The following is a 19,161-nucleotide window of genomic DNA, read 5'->3' as shown; positions in this document are numbered from 1 at the left end:
GTTGTAAGCAAATTATTATTGGTACATCTATTATGGAGGCAGAGTTCATAGCATGTTATAAAGCTACTACACAGGCATTATGGTTGAGGAATTTCCTCAGTGGTCTTAAGATTGTTGATTTAGTAGAGAGGCCACTAAAGATCTTCATGATAGTACTGCTGCAGTTTTCTTCTCCAAGAACAATAAAAGCAATAGCAGAAGTAAGCATATCGGCATTAAGTACCTCAGTGTTAAAGAGAGCATTAAGAGAAATGAGGTGTTTATTTAGCACATAAGTATTGAGTTGATGATTGTAGATCCATGACCAAAGGCTTATCGATACTGTAGTTCAAGAGTCATGCAGACAATAAGGGACTTGTCCATTTATTTTATATTTAGTTTCTCTTTATTTGGTCTATAGGCATACAATATTCATTTTGGTTTTATTTTGAAGAATAAAGTTGTTTAGTACATATTGTTTTTATCCAAGGGGATAATGTAAAGTAGGACCCGAATGACTTATTAGAAGTTCATTCAGTATTCATTTTGGATTTATTTTGAAGAATAAAGTTGTTTGTTCATATGATACTTATTTAAGAGGTATTGTATATGTGATACATGGAAGGGATGTCTTGGCTTTATAAAGAGATTTACTGCCATGTTTCGTATATAATATTCTTTATCTGAGTGAAAGTATTTTGTAACTAATTGAAATAAACAATGTTTGGCCATATTTGTTTTTCTATCACCCTATATGGAAATTTATGTGACATGAGGATTAAGTGGGAAAATGTTAGAGTTCTATTAAGAGTGACCCAAATGCAACAATTTGTTAAGAAGTTTAATTCAATTAAACTTGGGTTTTAAGAGTTTTATTTCTAATAAACAACTAGTAATAGATAACTCATATTCATTGATGAGAGGAATAGTTCAAATCTAACTCTATTAGAGGGTCCTTAACCTAGCCTATAAATAAAGGGTCTGTGTACACCATCGATACGGCAATCAAAAGGCATAGGCTAGAAGATTCTCTTCCTACTCACTTTTAACATATATTTTTAGGCTCTTATTCATTCTTGAATCACCATGGTAGGAGGTACACACTATTTCATTTCCGTTACTAGCTATTCCATATTCAATATTTTAATCTTTCATTGTGGGTATGTGGGTATGTTGCATGGACGTCATAAATCACCTATGATCCAAAAATATGATTTTAATTAAGTTTTATTGCAATACTTTGACTCCCATGTAGACTAGATTGATATTTAATCAAATGCAGGCTGAAATATAGATCAGTTAGGATTTAAAGTGAAAAGACTTTTTGTTTCAAAATATGTAGATGAAAATCATTCATAGATTTAAAAAGTCTCAAACATCAAACAGACAAGATAGCATCATATTCATGTACTACGTTGGTGAGAGAGAATGGAAACAATTCATGGCCACCATTATTGAGTTTGCCAAATGAATAATTCACGCCATTACCTGTACAAACTTGCTTTCCCCACATTGTACTTACACAATCATATTTTTCAAACTTTAAATATATACATACATGTGTGTATGTATTTCTCCTTACCCTTCTATTTCACGGAGTTGATGACAAAGTGTAGGCATTCTCCATCCATGATCCCCTGCTAAACATCCTCTCTCTCTCTCTCTCTCTCTCTCTCAAACACACATAAGAGTAGTTATCTATTTCTCAAGGTTCTTCATCATGTTTGTTGGCCTTCGGTATAGTTTTTTTTGGGTCACTTCGGTCACACTTAATTTTAAGTTGAAGTGTTATTGGTATTTGCTTGAATTACTATTCTTTTGCTATTTGAAGCACTTGTTGTTTGCACATGAAAAAATTTTTCGGTCTGTACATTCTGCAACTCTTTAACTTTGAGGGAATTGGACATGAGAATTGAATTTATAATGTGTTAGGCAACTATTATATGAGTTTCTAAGGAATTTGCATTGAAGATGTCATTGAAATAGGTATAACAATCCTGAAATTTAGACTTGCAGAAAAATATTTGATGACGAATCACAATATGGTGAGGTGGCGAACGCTAAACTTGGTGTTAACGTTGAAGATTTTGTTGTTGGAACCTAGTGTAGTATTGTCACACAACCAATACCATCGGGCAATGGGGAGATGCGAGGCTGTTGTACGACAAGAATGTAAATCGGACTTGTTGTGTGAGGTTTTGTGATGAAATTTGTTGTGGTTGTTAATAATGTAAATTGGACTTGTGGTTGTGAGGCTTTGTAATGAAATTTGTTGTGGTTGTAAAGAATGTGATAGATAGATTTGTTGATTACCTATTATACTTTGAAGTCTTTGTATTCTTAAAGTTGGTTAATCTTGATGTTTATTGAAATATAAAAATTTTCTTTCTAGGTAGATTATAAAATAATGTTCTTGCATTTAAACTCTTTCCAGGTTTATTATTTTCCTGTTAGATTAGAATAGGTGTTGAATTAATATCCTTTAGGAGGAAATTAAGTCTAGAGATTTGGTGGGATGTACCTGAGCATGAATGTATGGATAATGGGGTGTTGGGGGCCTTTTTTAGAGTGATAGTGCATGACAGGAAGTTGGTAATGTCTAATGATTGGTACTATTGTACATACATCTGGCTTTGGAAAATGATAGTATGCCCTCTAATTCTACTTTCCAGCTTAGTTTTGCTATTTGTGAATCCCCTCTTTCTTTCCCTACTCAGTTTTCTATTTCCAAGCAACTAATATCCATTCATCCAAGCAATACCATTCTCACAAAAATTAAACCAAGCACATGTACACTTATAGTACCATTCTTCCAAATCAAATAATTTAACATCCATAGCCATACTCAAATCTTACAAAGCACACATTTACAAAATATTTATAGAGAATTCAACAATTATAATTATGGCCAGAAGATCCATTTAAATTTTTTCTATTAATAAAATACAAAGCACGAACAGGATCGATCCACCAGAAGAATTTGATAGCTAAAACTGCTACTGCAAGGCCAATTGAGTTTGTGATCACATCGAAGAGATGGCCTTGAGCGGGCCTTAACAATTTCATTTTTGAATTTGCGACGTATGCCATGAGCACAAATTTAACTATTGTGACTGAGACCATGATTCCTATCATCCATCTTTCGTTTGTGTGGTCCCTTTTAGGAGTTTGCATGCATAAGGTCAATCGTGACTTCAAGCAATTGTAATGAGTTAACTAAAAAATAGAAATGTAAGAAAACATCCAAACACTTAATTTCAATAGTAATCATTTATTAAAGGTTGTATATAACTTAATATTTTGTCATGTAAGGTACCAGACAAGTTTGGTCATTTAAAAATAAATAAAACAATATCGAGAAATATTAGCATTCCCCAAAAATTAATTTTGGGTAGCAATCATGCTAGAAATAACTTGAAGCTATCAAAACAACCGTAGAACAATTCTAAAACAATAGAAAAAAGCCCTAAACCAAGAAATAAAATATTGAATCCATCATAGATTTCTAAACTAGGAATAAAACGATTGAATCGGTGTTAAGAGAAATCACATGCTTAGAAAGCCATTGTTGAGGGCAATATACACTCTAGAACATGAGCTTGTAAATGAAGAAATAAAAACGAAGGCTACATCAAGTCTTGGACAGAGAAAGTTTGAAAGAATATGTTATTTCAATTGAAGACTTTTGACAAACAGGAGAAGAGCAATATTTTGGATAACACAATGAAAGCAAGAAGCTAGTAATTAGAGCATCAAACACAAAACAAATTAAATTGCATACCACCTTGAGAGGGAAAGTGATGAAATATCAATTGATACAATAAAGAACAGATGTAAAAACTTGATTGATCAACTTGAATAAAATCCTTAAAAAATCTAAACTTGGTGAAACATATAGATAATAGATCCACGGGGGAGAGGGGGGATTTGCACGATAAATGCTATTATAATATAGATCTAGGGTTGCTATTGGTGAACATACCAAATGAAGGCAAAGAAAGCAGATTGATGGGGTGTTATGAACCCATTATGTAGAACTCACCCTTGAAAATCGGCTTACAAGGGAAGGGTGCTTAGGGGCTTATAACCACCAACCAATCCCATACTTAGTCAATGTGGGATCGTAACAACCACCACGCTCTACAGCTGATGTCTACGGCGGTCCTAGCGCTCTCATGGGTTGGCTGTGGGCTAGGTCTTTCCTAGTCCCAGGCGAACACTGCCATGCCGGTATCACCCTCCCGTGTTGTACGATTGTAACCGTGCCAACATAGACTGCATACGTGGGATGGCTCTAATTTGTTATGAACCCATTAGATAGAACTCACCCTTAAAAACTTACTTACAAGGGAATGGTGCTTAGAGGCTTATCAACCACCAATTAATCTCATACTTAGTTGATGTGGGACGTAACATGGGGGATGGTGATTCGCACAGGAGGAATGACGGAGAGGGGGGGAATTCGCTCAACGGCTGAAAATTGCACAGGGTAGAGGGGATCGATGGGATGGAGGACTTATGTTCTGGACTCATGGGGAAGGGGGTCTCGCTTTCGATTCTATTCATGGGGTATCGAGGATTGACGGGAGGGAGCTGATCTGTTTGCTCAGAGGCGACGGGAGCTGGGGAGAGGCTCAGAGGGGGAGAGTGATGCTAAGGCATGATCAATTCACTGGAATGAGCTGCTCCAATTGGACCGAACTTCTCTTAGACCGGATTTACAACAACAAAGGGTGTGTGGTGTGTGCTTGTAAAATCGGCCTAAGAATATAATTTTTCTATTTTTTATAGGAGAAATTCTTCTCATCAGGTACTATTCACTACCTCACATGTAACACCCGGACCCAACCAAGCACTATTTTTATCTATTTATTTATTTTTAGTTCTTTTATTTTATTATATTTTCTTCACATGTTTATTTTTTGATTTTAAACACCAGATTTAATTTTGTTTTCTTTTCTTTCCATTTTTATTTTTCTTTTTCCCCTAGGTCTGCCTCTCATCCACGACATGCTTATACACGCATTCGTTCACGGCATGCATGCGCACACACGTCTCTCTCGTCTCTCTAAGGTTTCACCTCACTTATATATAGATGCATATGTTTTTCCCATGTAATGAGAAACTACCCAAACACTGCCGCCGCTTGAAACTCCTCCCCACGCAAATAGCAACCGCAGCGTTACATGCCCTCCCACCGTCCAACTTCAGTGCGTCCTCTCACCCGCTTGAAGACCAGCCGTAGCGCAGCATCCCACCCACTGCCTTGATCAAACCCAGCCCGAAACACACGAACCACCGTGCCCACTGCCCAGACCACGCGAACGTAAGCCTCAACCACCGCACTGTCTTAGCCTGCGTCCTTGAACATTTGCAGCAAACTCCTCCACACCGCCACCTCCATCTCCACGTAAAACCGAAGTAACCCGTGCACACTGCGTCTCCATGGATCGCAGCTCCACCTCGCCGTGCATCACCTCCACTTGACTGGAAGTCCAGCTCCTCCGCCGTACACCGCTGCACCACCACCAAAGTATCGAGAACAACCATCTGCGGAGTGATTCGAAATTCCCCTATTTTAGCCACCAAAAACAGAGCATCACAGCCCAGTGCCCTTGTCGTTCATCACCACCACACACAGTGCCAGCGCCTCCACGCCGTTGCCACCGGCACAGAGAACTCCGACGGTCACTCCACGCCACTCATTTTCCGCCGCGTCCCTTTCGGTAAGCCACCAACAGTGCCTCCGTGTCACTCTCTCGGCTTACTCTTGTCATTCATTGTTTTTCCTCATTCGTTGGTCTCTCTCTCTCTCGTCCAATGCTCCGTCGTGATCACCGCCGTCTGCCTGGCCCCTCGCTACGTCGCACGCTGCCGCGTGATTTCCTCCGTGAGTAAGCCCTGCCGTGCATGTTCTGTAGATTTACGTAGGTTTTGTTTAGTTTTCAAAGAATTAATTGAAATTACCATAATACCCTCTAATACAGGATATATTAATTAGCTTTTAATTTATATTATGTAATAGTACACTCTTATATTTAGGATTTCATAAAATCACTTAAGTATTTTTCAACATGTTAATAAGTAAAGATTTATTTTAAGAGTAAATAATATTGGAGTAATGTTGTTTTTACACTTTAGATATGATTTTGTCTATTTAAAAATAGTTATGTTTATTTTAAAATATTTTAGGATAATTATATTATCTAGTATTAAACTTTATAGTTTGTTTTCAATAATAAATAGATCAAACTTTTTAAATGTGTTAATCATAGTTATTAAAGCAACAGTGACGATTTTAGAAAGTGATTATTTGAATTTTAGGTTTTGAGAATTTTAATAAGCTATTTTATAAGTTTAGAATTAAATATCGAAATGTGTGATTAATTGGAAATTTACGAGAATTACGTGATTATTTTATAGGTGACGATTAATTATTGTTCGACATTTTGAGGAAAATACCGAAAAAGCTAAGAAGTCCAGGTAAGCGGGGTTCCTATGCTAGACTTTGCATTTGAAATAAAATGAGCTGAGATTATTTTTGGAAAATATACATATTTGATTATGAAAGGAAATTTGAACTACTTCAGTTATTTGTTCTGCATCACTCATGAGATTCTGTCTAAGAAGAAATTACTTTCTGCCATGACTGGTGTAGACATCAGCTTATTTTTGACACTTTATTTATGATTTATGCAAAAAAGAGCGAATATAAAAATTTGTGCATAAATATTGTAAATATGCTTTGGATCTGTTTGATTTCGAAGATAATATGATTTTGTTCAGTACTCTGTTTAGATAAGATGTGATCTCTGAATACATTTGGCATGACTTTTTGATTCTGAATTTGATTCTGTTTCCGTTCTGTTCAGTACAGCCCTGTTACGGGTTATAATAGTAGATACGGCCCAACCACAGGTAATAATAGTGGATACGGCCCAACCACGGATAATAATAGTGGATACGACCCAACCACGAGTTATAATAGTGGATACGGCCCTGCCACGGGTTATAGTAGTGGTCTCTGTTTTGAGTGCACACCTTGGTGACAGAGTGATTTATGTTCTGCTTGGTTATCCGCAGATTGCACAACCCTACCACGGGAGTTATACATGGCTTCTGTTTTGATATGATGTTCTGATGATGATGATGATCATTTATGCTATGCCAAAAGGATATTTTTGAATGAAATTATTTCTAAATCTTCGTTCTGATATTTTGATAACATGTTTTGTTTCCGCACTCTAAGAATGAAAATGTTTTGTTATGCATTCTGATTTCTGTAAATGCTCATGTTTACACACTAGTATATGTCCTCTGCTTACTGAGTTGTTGATAACTCACCCCTTATCTCCATATATTTTTCAGATAATTTTGATGGTTCAGCTAGAGAACAAGAGTAGGAAGTTTTAGCAAATTGTGATGATCGAAGTAGAATAAGTGCCTGAGGGTACAAGTGCTTATTTGAGAGTCATAATTAGTAAACTGATTTTATTTTTCGGGTATTTTGATTTGATGAGTTAAGGATAATTTCGCGTTTTGGAGAATTTTTAAGTTATGTTATTGAGATTCTCTTTATTGTCTCCATAGAGGAACTTAGATATTTGGATTGATTAAATGAATTAGCATTGTTTCGGATTTTCTGGATTTTTAGTTGTGTTATTTAAGTTGATTTTAGATATTAAAAGTTAACTCTCCGGACCTTCGGGATCGGGGTGTTACATCACATATGAAAAACACCTCTACACTCTATGAAAAAAAAAATTATAGGTATAAGGTATAAAAATAAATAATAACTTATATATAGAATTCCTATTTTTATAGTAAGATGAAAGAGTGTAGGATACCAAAAAAAATTAGGTATTAGGTAATGATTAAATAAAAAAATTTAAAATTAAAAGTTATTTTATGTTTTAAGATTAAGGCTTTGTTTGCTTCATAAACTCATCTCAACTCATCATTACAATTTTTTAAAATTTCAATATAAAATATAATAAATAATTTAACTTTCTCAAATTTTAAAATAATAATAATATTAAAAAATAATATTTTAATAATATTTTATCATCTCAACTCAACTCAATTTAATTCAATTTAATATCCAAACGTAATCTAAAATTGCGATATTTTAATAATTTGGAAATACTGTTTACCAAACATCCCCTTGATACACAGACGAAACCAGTTGGTGGTTAGCAACAAAGAGGCCAAAGTGAGACGATAAAATAAACAAAAAAAATGACGTATGTAAGATCCTCTTTCGGCTCCTTCGGGATTCTCACTTTCCATTCATATCCCTCCAACCCCACACTTCGTTACAGCTCTCCCTCTTTTCTCTGTCTCTGCTTTTGGTTCCTGGATCTTTCAATGGCTATTTCAGGTTCTGATCCAATCTGACTTTTCTTCTTTCGAATTTATTCTTATTTAAAATGGCCAAATTTCATCCATTTCTGTCTCTTTGCGTTTTTCTCCCCCTTTAAAACATATCAATATCATAAAGAGATGGGCTTTTCCCCCTTCTTTTGGCTTCCTAAGATAATACGTAACGGTAACTACATGAAAATGTTTCCATTAACCCAAATAGTTTTGTAGGTTGGTTTATTTATTTGTCTGTTTGTTTCTTTTTTTCGGCTGGGCAATTTATGGGTTCATTTGATCTTAGTGTGAAATTTGATTTGCTCTGGGGTGTGATATTAATTTTTGTTTCAATAGGTGATCATTAAAGATGATGGCAGACAAGGAGAGAGAGAATTGCAATGCAGATCTATTACTGTCTGTTTGATACACAGAATAAGATACAATTATTACCCAGTTGTGAATTTTGACGTCATTGAAATCAATTATAACTTCCTTGCGAAGGCGTAATCAGCTTACCGATAGTTTTCTTCAGTTAAGTTGGTACCCTCTTTACAAGATGCCATATTATATACAGAGACTTTATAATACTTGCAAAGCATCATTTTCCCCGAATGGACCAGTCTCAGACGAAGCACTTGAGAAAGTCCGTGCTAAGTTAGGTATTAAGAAGGATCCTCTTGTTGTCTCATGTATATATAAACTTTACTTGCATTGTGTAGCTTCATGTTATCAATAGCTTATTTTTCTCGTTACTTATATGAAATATTTTACATATCAGATGCTGTTTGAAACGTGCACAGCATTATCAAAATAGTTGTTACTTGGAATGATGTTTGTCTAGTGTCTCACTTCTAAAGCTAACCCATTGCTTGACCATGAGCTGGCCGATTCTATGGTCAATTCTAGTTTGGCAGACACGCAAAGGCACATGTATCTGTACCGTGCTTGAGCTGGATTTGTGGTACCTTAAACTTTTAACTATCCTTGTCCAAGTTGGATTGGAAGAAGCAGCTTCCAAGGAACCTGTATGAAAAGTTGTGGGAGATTCGTTTGAGAAGTCTCTAATGGGCATAGCCATCATCAAAACTATTCTCATTTATAATTCTATCGACAGAACATTTTAAAACCTTAATTGGAAAAGCATTTCAATTGGTTATTAACCTTAAAAGTTACTTTATATGATATTTTTTCTCTGCAATTCAAGCCAATTTGGGATGTTTTGAAATTTGTTTTATCTTCATGTTTTCCAAACCATTTGAGGAATGTACTCTTTTTATTGTATGAGTAGTATTCTGTATGAGGATTATGTTTCCCATGTACTTGGGAAGTCCACTTGCTGTTTTCTCAACTATTAGGGATCCAGGAAAACATAAACAAAATAAAATTAGAAAGCCCTGTACAGAAAAGATCAAGTAGTGCTGCTGATTTTTCACATGTTCTATTTGCTGTTTTCTCAACTACTAGTGATCCAGGAAAACATAAACAAAATAAAATTAGAGAGCCCTGTACAGAAAAAATCAAGTAGTGCTGCTGATTTTCCACATGTTCTATTTGAATTTGTGTATTGGAACTATTCAGGTGTTTTTGTGTGTTCGGCATCATTTGTTCATTATTTTTGAGGAAAAGATTTGACCTTTGATTATTTAACTAGTAATTGTATTGCTAGGAGGTTGACATGGTGTCAGTGTTTGATATTGAGACCTAATAAGCCATAAATGCCATGCCAAGTGGTCATTTGTGTTTGAGAAGTATCCGGTCCATTCATGCCACAATACAAGAGAAGTTTAGTGTGATGCCTTGGGCTTATCAGAATGTACCAATAGTGAGTAGCAACAATATTTGTTTGATGGAGGTGTCTGATATAAAATTTTGACAAGTTAAACTTTATTGATAAAAAAAGGATGTAATCCAGGTAGTATACAGGATGTACACCTAGGGGAAAAAGAAACTGAAAAGAAGTGAAAAGCCTGATAACTAGAACCAGTAGAACAAGATTGGGCAACCATCCAAAAGAAAAAGAGTTCTAAAAAAATCCTTGACTTCTAACCGATTTTCTGAAAATCCTTGGATGTTTAGTTATTCCTTTACCTCTATACGCACTACATTACACAAGATAGATTAGTTCCATAAATTAGCTTTTTTGGAGCAAACAAAACAGTCGCTCCAACATGCCAAAACAATACCACTCTAATGACCTAACCCAGTTTGGCCTGAACTAACCCAAGTAGTGTAAAGCACTGGCTACCTAACAATGAAGTAAAAGATGTCAATCCCTCCCCCAGTCTTCTTACATAAGGAACACCAATCTAACACGGTAATATCATAAGTGAGGATCTTTCCAAGAGTTGGAGTCCAAAAAAATGAATGCCACTCAATGGAGCCACAATTCATCCAAATTTTCTTCCAAGGGAGAGAAGAACTACCATGAGTCAATACTGCCCTATAGAATGATCTAACATCAAATTCCCCTCGCTTTTGACTGGGTCCAGCGAAGCCAAAGCATGTCCACCCTGTACCTTCTCAATACTATGGAGTACAAGACATTATAAAAAGAGGTTATAATCTCCACCTCCCAATTATGTACCTCTTGGACAAACTCAACATTATAGAAGTTGGGGTATAGCAATCAAACAAGATCGAACTGTTCTCATTTGAGACTTTCAATGTGTTTGGGGAGCTTGTTTGAGGTTTTTATTGACGCATATATTGTGGATTAGTTTTCCCAAGACTTGCTATTGAATCTATCATTTGGATTAACTCGTGTTCCTGAACATAAGCTTTGGTTTTAACTATTAGATGCTAATGGTTCTTCATATCTTTAAAACACTACTGCACAAGGTTGTACTTTATATACAAGGAGTTGCTATAATTATGTTTATTGGTGCTTGGCCTTCATAGACTTATTTATATGTAGAGTAGAAATTTATTTATAAGTGGAATTTCTACTTTTATGATTATTTGGCATACCCGTACGATATCTTTAATCTCATATTTTGTGACGTTCCTAACTTGCACTCCCTTTCTATAGGTGTATAAATTGTAAGTTCTCATAACGCCACCATCCCCATTTGGTAGCTTTGCAATTTTAACTCTAGCTATAACTTTTTTTCAGACAAAATCAAGCCTTCCGACGTAGGGCTCAAACAGGAAGCACAGCTGGTACGCAGTTGGTCAGCTTCTGCAAATGAGCGTAATGGAAGCCATCAATCAATGCCACCTATTAAATACTTGCATTTACATGAGTGTGACAGCTTCTCTGTAAGCACAAGGCTTTATGTAATTGGTTTTCAATTGCAAATTTTATTTTTGAAGAATTATGACTTTGAAGTTGCTTATAAAAAGAAGTTACATTTAATTTGAGAATTCTGTTGTATTTGATGCATCATATATCTTCCATAAAAGTTGCTCTTAGAATTTAGATAGTTGAAAATTGAATTACTGAGTCACTGGTTTTTAACATTTTTTGAAGATAGGAATCTTCTGCATGCCACCTTCCTCTATCATACCTCTTCATGATCATCCTGGAATGATTGTGTTGAGCAAGCTTGTTTATGGCACCCTACATGTTAATTCATATGACTGGCTGGATTTACCTGGGCCTGCTGATCCTTTGCAAGGTGTGTTTTTTTATCAGATTATCTCTCCTCCTAATGATTATGTTAGGCATTCGTACTATTTAATCTCACATTTGTTGCTCTTATATATAATTCCTGGTAGTTGGTCTTGGCAGGCAGTAATATGGGTAACTTTATTACGATGTTAGTATATTACCGAATAACATTATGTCTCCTTTCTTTTAATTGAGTGGCAATAATAGGAGCTGTGTTGACCTGTGACTGGCTTTCTTCTAGATAAACATGTACAACAATATTCTCATGAAAACCACAAACTAGAAAGCCAGGTAAGGGAAGATCACAAGCTATGAACTTTGCTTTTGTTTTTTTTTTTTTCAGGTGCAGCTTTGTACAATGATTGTTTGATTATTGGAACAATTTTCTTGATCGAATACTTCATTGGCCATTATTATTCATGTTATTGATCATTAGGATGTCTTTTCTTGTAACACCCCCTTCCCGTAGGTTAGGAGTGTCACGTACTTTTCATAAAAAAAAAATCTGGCAAGAGATCTCAAATTTCATAAATGAAATCAGCAATTTATTTTGTAGCAAAGGTCTAATAAAAAGTCTTCCAAAAACATTAAATGAACTAAACTGAATGAAACTCATGTCATAAAAACATGTTTTATTTTAGAAAGTCTGAACAAAAATTTAATGCTCTTTCTACTCCTGGCCTGCCTGCTCGTATTCATCATCATCATCACCTGGGTGGTTTAAAACATGAAAATAAACAAAAATGAGTCGAAGACTCAGCAAGGAATCCATCACAACGTAAACATACTAAATATAAGGTTTTCATAAAAACTTTCATGCTGAGAGTTTAAAATCATGACTATTCATACTGATGCTTGTGCTATGCATGATTGTTTAACTGAATTAACTGACTGATTTGACTGATTAATCTGACTGATTTGATTTATCTGACTGGCCAACACACTTAACCCTGTGTGCGAGGTTGTGCACCGGCCCTACATCCCGCGGCCGCAAGGGGAGCCGCTGATAGTATTCTGGCATACTATGGTGGACCACGACTGAGTTCGTGGCTTGCACATCCACCCTGAAACTGAACTGCATTGGTACCATGCATCTGAATGGCCATCTTATTAATTGATCTTATCTTATCTTATCTTTCACTTGAAATTAAGATGGCTTACGTGTCTTATACACATGAGATGCATGACATATTACATACATAATCATAACTTCTGAATTTAAACATGATGCGGAATGACAAAATAGTATGCTATGCTGGATGACATGTTTGCATATGACATGAGTGGTGCATAAATAATTGGCTGGAAATGAACTGGCTTGAATACTAATTATCTATAAACTGAACTGTAATGATCCTAAACTTGTGATCAAATTATTTACCTCGCTGCGTGTCTTCTTGAATAACACTTCGTAACTTGAGACCTATATGAAATAATAACTATCACTAAATTGGTTTGGAATCACATAAGTACTAATGTCCTACTTAATTAAATCTACAATCTAAAAGATAATGTTAAACAATTCAATAAATCCTAGTATCTAAATTACTAAAAATACTAATTTATAATTTAGATGAATACTCAACTATTTCAAAATAATTCATAAAACTTAAATTCTTAGACTAAGTTTTAGTTCTTAACATAATTATTAAATCTTATAAGAAACCTAATAAACTTTATTAAATATTCTTAACATCATAATTTTATTAAATTCTTAACATAATAATTTTATTAAATTCTACTACATAGACAAATGAATGTTAACAAAATGCTCGCAAAATATCCTTATAAAATAACATTTGACTACTATATTTATTTAAGAAAAACTGACTTTTAAAAAATGTAAAGCCCAATAAAATTAATAAACTGCTAATAAAATAATATGAATAAAATAATATGAAATACAGATTAAAATACAAGTTCATTTAAAGTAATTAGGATAGTTTCTGTAAAAACAACCTGGCCCTATAACATATTATTATTACTACCAGAGCCCAACAAAACAAACTCGAACACACGCGCATAAGGGCCTAAGGCCCAAGGGCCCATCAAAAGAACCCACGGATTCAACAAGAACTGAAACACATGGCTTAATCACAAGGAAACAGAGAGTTCGAGAGAGGGAGAGAGGTTCTGTGAAAGGAAGACTCATTGAGAGAGGGCTGAGTGCGACGGCGGCTCCGGGTGGTTGGGAGAGACAGGCGACGCGACTGGGAGTTCCTATGGTGGTGCGGCACCGAGTGAGGGAGAGAGAGAGAGTTTAGAAAGAGAAATTGCAGGACCGAAACAAAAGAGAGGAAAAAAGATGAGGTTGGCGGCGGTCGGCTTACCGAAAAGGAGTGGCTGAGCTGGGGCTGGGCTGGTCGGCACCTTCTGGTTCCACGGGTGGTGCTCCGACGTCCAATGGTGGTCGGCGGCGGTTGGGAAGAACCTAAGGCTTAAACGGCAGTGTTTTGGTACTCTGGGTATTTCAGAAGTAAATGATTTTGGAGTGGCTCACGAGTTACTCCTCTCATACGAGGTAAGCGATATTTATAATGGTAGACGATAGAGAACAAAATAAAATAAAAGGAAAACTCGAGTAGAGACGTGCATGTGACTGAGAGTGTAGACGTGCGGAGTGGAAATCGTTACTCACTAATAGAGTTGATTTCCACTAGAATTTGAATCTACTAAGCTAGGGATGAGGCTGAAAATAAGGTTAGAACTTCAAATTCGACAGAAAGTGGGATGAAACTTACGGATTTGTGGTTTAAAGTGTGCAAAATAGAGGCTAAAAACAAGAGATAAGGTTCGGTGGAGGTAGAGAAAAATATAAACTTTAAATTTCAAACCAACTCTAGTGAATGTAGTCTGATACAATTTAGTAATCATTATTAAAAAAAACTCTAAAAATTTTCAAATAAAATTATAATAGTAATTCTTAAAATAAAATAAATATAAAATTTGATAAAACTATAATCATAATAATAATAGAAAAAAAAAATTACTAAGAAATTTACTCTTATACCCTAAATCCAAAACTAGTATGTTACATTTCTCAAACATCATATTGCTTTTTGTTTGCTTAATGGGACATTACAAGTCCATTCGGATGATTCTTTGATACAAGGGAAGAGTAAATTTTGCGCCTTTAAACAACTTGGGGTTTTACACTTTGCACCCTAAACTAATACTAACATGCACCTTAAACTATCAAAACACTTTGCACCCTCCCTTGAGTTTGATCATAAAGATTGTGCTGCATTAAGCTCAAGGGAGGGTGCAAAGTGTTAGCTTTTAGTAGTTTGAGGGTGCAATGTGTCAGTTTTGATAGTTTAAGGTGTAAAATGCAAAATCCCTAATAGCTTGACGGTGCAAAGTGTATTCATCCCTTGATAGCTAAGGGAGACAAAATTTAAAAGGTTAAATTTGGACAATCAAGGAATTGGCACATTCTATCTGGGATGGTGGTGAATATCCATCCAATAGAAGGATTTCATAGGTTAGCATAGGAGTGATCCGTGTGTATTGAACCAAAAAATAATGACAATGTGCGTTATTCATGAGATGTGCACGCCTTTTGTCAATGTTACACAAGTCCATTTGGACATGTGAAATCCTGGATTGTCAATTATTACATTTGTGATGGACAGATTCGATCATTCGAGTGTTGCTTAGTCTAGGTGTGCTTAAAGCACTAGGAGAAATAAATGATAATAAATAAAGTGCTTTCTACCCCTACAGGAAAGAAAACGTAATAGATGTTTCGCAAAAAAATGTATTTCTTTTTTTAATTTTAATTTTAGTGTCGATAAGTTATGTGCTGAAATACAATCAGTAGAAACCAAGAAGAAATTTGAAGGGAGGAGAGAAAGCAGAAATGGAGGAGAAGTAAGGGTGCAGAAGAAGGGAAGAAAATATCAATCAAATTATTATTTTGTCAAAAGTGTTTGACAACAGTACTGAAATAGGTTTCTTTTAACCGGTAAATAAGAATTTTATTGATGAGAACTAGGCATAGTTCAAGTACACGGGACCCTTCTTGTCATCACCCAAGCTATCCCCATTCTAGCAAAGAATTTCCAGGTAAGCTTCCTTGTGAGCTTATCACCACACCATAGGTCATGCCAGAACTTGATTCTAGATCCACCATCCACCTTGATACCGAGAATATCTTGAAAACTAAACCTTCGTTACACTTGGGCAGACAGCCAACAAAAGGAAATAACAAACCTTTATCTGCATCTCTGCTTTTTAAGAAAACAATGGGAGGCTGGTAGGTCAGTCTTTATCACAGCCAGTGTGAAAAGAATGGTGAATATCTCAAATGATGCCACAATATCAGCTTTTTACTCATTGAATGGTTGGCATGTTTTGTTATTTTCAAAGGCTGTCTGCATTTTTTTGGATTCATACTACAAATTGAAACTTGTGGTTTTTCAGCAAGACCTGCAAAGCTCAATAGAGATGTCGAGATGGCAGCACCTTCTCCGACAACAATTCTTTATCCCAGAAGTGGGGGCAATATCCACAGTTTTCGAGCCCTAACTCCCTGTGCTATATTTGACATCCTTTCTCCACCATACTCTTCAGAACATGAACGAAACTGCACTTATTTCCGAAAGTCTCTAAGAAGGGATCTACCTGGTATAAAATTTATGCAAATTTTTAGTTATTGTCTTTCATTCCATTTTTTGTTTGATTGCCTCTCCTAAATCGAAATTGCTAATTCATAATTCATCTTTAACTGTGGCAGTCATTCATGTTCTTTCTTGGAATGTAGGTGATTTTCAGTTGGATGGAGGTGTGGTTTCTGGTGTGACTTGGTTGGAAGAATTCCAACTTCCTGACAACTTTGTCATACGCAGAGGGGAGTACAAGGGTCCTGTTATTAGAACGTGATACTTCTTGTTTTGGCATATCATGCATTTTGATTATCCTTACTCTTGGTAGTATGATAATTGTGGGAATCCTGGTATACAAGTTGTCAATAGCCATTGCAATGAGTTATGTTTTGATTATATGTTAGGCATTTGGTTTGTACATATTACACAAATAGTCTTCCTTTTGGTGACCTGACCTTTAACTAGTGGATTTCTTTATGGATCAGCACTGTCATTGTTTTTGGTCAGTAAGTAATCAAGTAGGAGAGCAAGGGCCATCCAGAGCTTAACCCCAGAGCATTTATTGGCCTAATGTTCAAGAGTTTCCCAGCAATTAACTCCCAATCTCTCTCTCTGGGATGCTTGGAAAATGAAATGAGATAAAAAAAATCTGTGAATAATAGTGAAATAGTTTGAGTTATGATGTTTTATGGGATGAGATGAAATCTCTCAACATCCAAACAACCCCTCTCTCCTTAGAGATGATTTTTTCCCCATGTTTTACCATATGAAAATATGATAGAATTTAACATATATATATATATATATTAACGTTTTCACCTTTGTGTTTAGTAAGAATTGTGGAAATAAAATATATAGTTTTTAACTTTATTTGATTGAAGAGAAAAATTATGAGAGTAATGAGTATTTTGTTTAAATTTGTGATCATGCACAAAATACCCTTATAACATATGAGTATTTATCTTCTTAAATGAGAATATTTGAGTAAAAAAAATTAAAGCAAGGAGTATAGAGCAGCACTTGAGATCAAATATTGGATCGCATTCATAGCTCAGGCAAGGAACATAATTTTAGACCAATTTATTGGATATATCCATTTTTCCTTAATTTTTATTATTTTTTATATCCGTGTGTCTCCTCTAATGAAGTTTTTATTCCTCCAAGACTCCAGAAAATACTTTATTCTTTTTAATGTATTAATCATTAGAAAACACCAACGGCTCATCATTTTTGTTTCTACTGCCAACTCATTAAAGAAAATTTATATAATTCATTTAGAGAAAAATTATATCTATAAGTCGATGTGGATAACACAAATTTGAAAGAGAAATTTTAAAATTTGAATCTTATAAATTAAATTTTTCTAGTTATATAGATGGTAGACTCTACATATCGATTTAAGAATAGAATAATTCTATATTAGAAGAAATCAGGTTCGAAATGGTAAGAGAGCCTTCAAACTAGCTTACCTAATGAGAAAAATGCTCACCATTCTCTATGTATTTACTTTTAATAGATAAGATGAAAATCTACTGAAATTAGAAGTACAATAGGAGGAAATGGAAAACCCTAACAAACACCTCAAAACAAACATTACAAAAACAAACATAAAATAAAACTTAACAGTTCCGATCCCTTATATATTTCATGACTCGCTCCTAAGAGAGTGGTCGGTCTCCTTAAGCATAATGTTTTCTACTTGGAGGAATATCCTAAAGGCTATAGCAATAGATGACTTGAAACAATTTATGTGCTCATTGGAAATCCATTCGCTCATTTTTAAAAAACAAATCCAATCCTCACAAAGAAACAAAAACTTGGTGGAAATTTTTTTCTAGCTAATAGGTACCTGAGCTAGAGTATTGATATTGATAAGGTTGTGTTTAGGTAGTGAGGTAAAATAAAAAATAAACGACTCTGGAGGCATCGTTTCATCACACGGGAGATCCAAAACCCAGGATCCCCTTCTCTTCTTCATTCTTCCATTATTCCGTTATTCTTTGAACCTCTCGGATCTCCTCTACTCACCGCCTTTGTTCCCTCTTTGTTGCTGACGTTCCCTCTTTGTGCCTACGTAGTCCGTTGACTCCGTTCCCCTTCACTTATCAGACTAGCCTCTAATTTTTATTATTTTTGTGCCCTAAATAAATGCATGGATGTCACCTGGCCATGGGAGGAAATAGGAATGTTTCGCAATCATGTTCCTACCAAACAATTGGTAATTTAAATAAATTATTTTTTCTATAGCAAAATCATTTTTAACAAATCCTAGGCTGAAGGACATTTCTCAATAGTTTAGTGAGCCCCCATGAGTGTAATATGTCCTTGAAAATTGTCCTGAAAAATATTTCTGATTTTTTCCTAGAATACCATCTTAACTTCAACATGAAAGACCATGCACCTTATCTACAGTAACATGGAATATTATTGGGTTGAAGAGAATATATATATATATATATATATATATATGTATATATATATATATGAGTTTAATTCGGAAGGGGATGTATAGTTTTGCACGCAGAAGTATAGTTTTCAACTTTTCAACAAATGTGGCTGAAAAACGAACATTCTGAGACTGACTTGGATGAAAATTCTAAGACTGAC

The 19,161-nt window shown here is 35.1% G+C and overlaps 1 protein-coding gene across 3 annotated transcripts; it reads left to right on the top strand.

The window, feature by feature from the left end:
* Positions 1-8,182: 8,182 nt before the first annotated feature.
* On the top strand, positions 8,183-17,035 carry LOC121251829 (plant cysteine oxidase 4-like). Of its 3 annotated transcripts, none has more exons than XM_041151205.1 (6): positions 8,183-8,359; positions 8,692-8,996; positions 11,450-11,496; positions 11,807-11,954; positions 16,373-16,576; positions 16,713-17,035. In XM_041151205.1, exons 2-6 carry the CDS (start codon positions 8,894-8,896, stop codon positions 16,829-16,831), a joined length of 621 nt encoding a protein of 206 aa, XP_041007139.1. In that variant the 5' UTR covers positions 8,183-8,359; positions 8,692-8,893; the 3' UTR covers positions 16,832-17,035. The 3 variants fall into 3 exon arrangements, with proteins under 3 accessions (XP_041007139.1, XP_041007140.1, XP_041007138.1); XM_041151206.1 differs by having other exon boundaries at positions 8,188-8,359; positions 8,692-8,868; positions 11,450-11,595; XM_041151204.1 differs by having other exon boundaries at positions 8,188-8,359; positions 11,450-11,595.
* The last annotated feature ends 2,126 nt before the right edge of the window (positions 17,036-19,161 follow it).

The sequence above is a fragment of the Juglans microcarpa x Juglans regia genome, chromosome 2S (assembly GCF_004785595.1).
Source record: "Juglans microcarpa x Juglans regia isolate MS1-56 chromosome 2S, Jm3101_v1.0, whole genome shotgun sequence".
In the NCBI taxonomy this organism is placed as follows: Eukaryota; Viridiplantae; Streptophyta; class Magnoliopsida; order Fagales; family Juglandaceae; genus Juglans; species Juglans microcarpa x Juglans regia.
Note: the sequence above shows the minus strand (reverse complement) of the source record. Positions and strands in the feature narration are given on the sequence as shown.

What these genes read in the sequence shown, in the direction of transcription:
- LOC121251829 (XM_041151204.1), top strand. Translation starts at nt 8,894, where the DNA reads ATGCCATATTATATACAGAGACTTTATAATACTTGCAAAGCATCATTT. An exon ending in GAAAGTCCGTGCTAAGTTAG is followed by an intron (nt 8,997 to 11,449) that starts GTATTAAGAAGG and finishes ACTTTTTTTCAG; the next exon opens with ACAAAATCAAGCCTTCCGAC. An exon ending in ATGAGTGTGACAGCTTCTCT is followed by an intron (nt 11,596 to 11,806) that starts GTAAGCACAAGG and finishes CATTTTTTGAAG; the next exon opens with ATAGGAATCTTCTGCATGCC.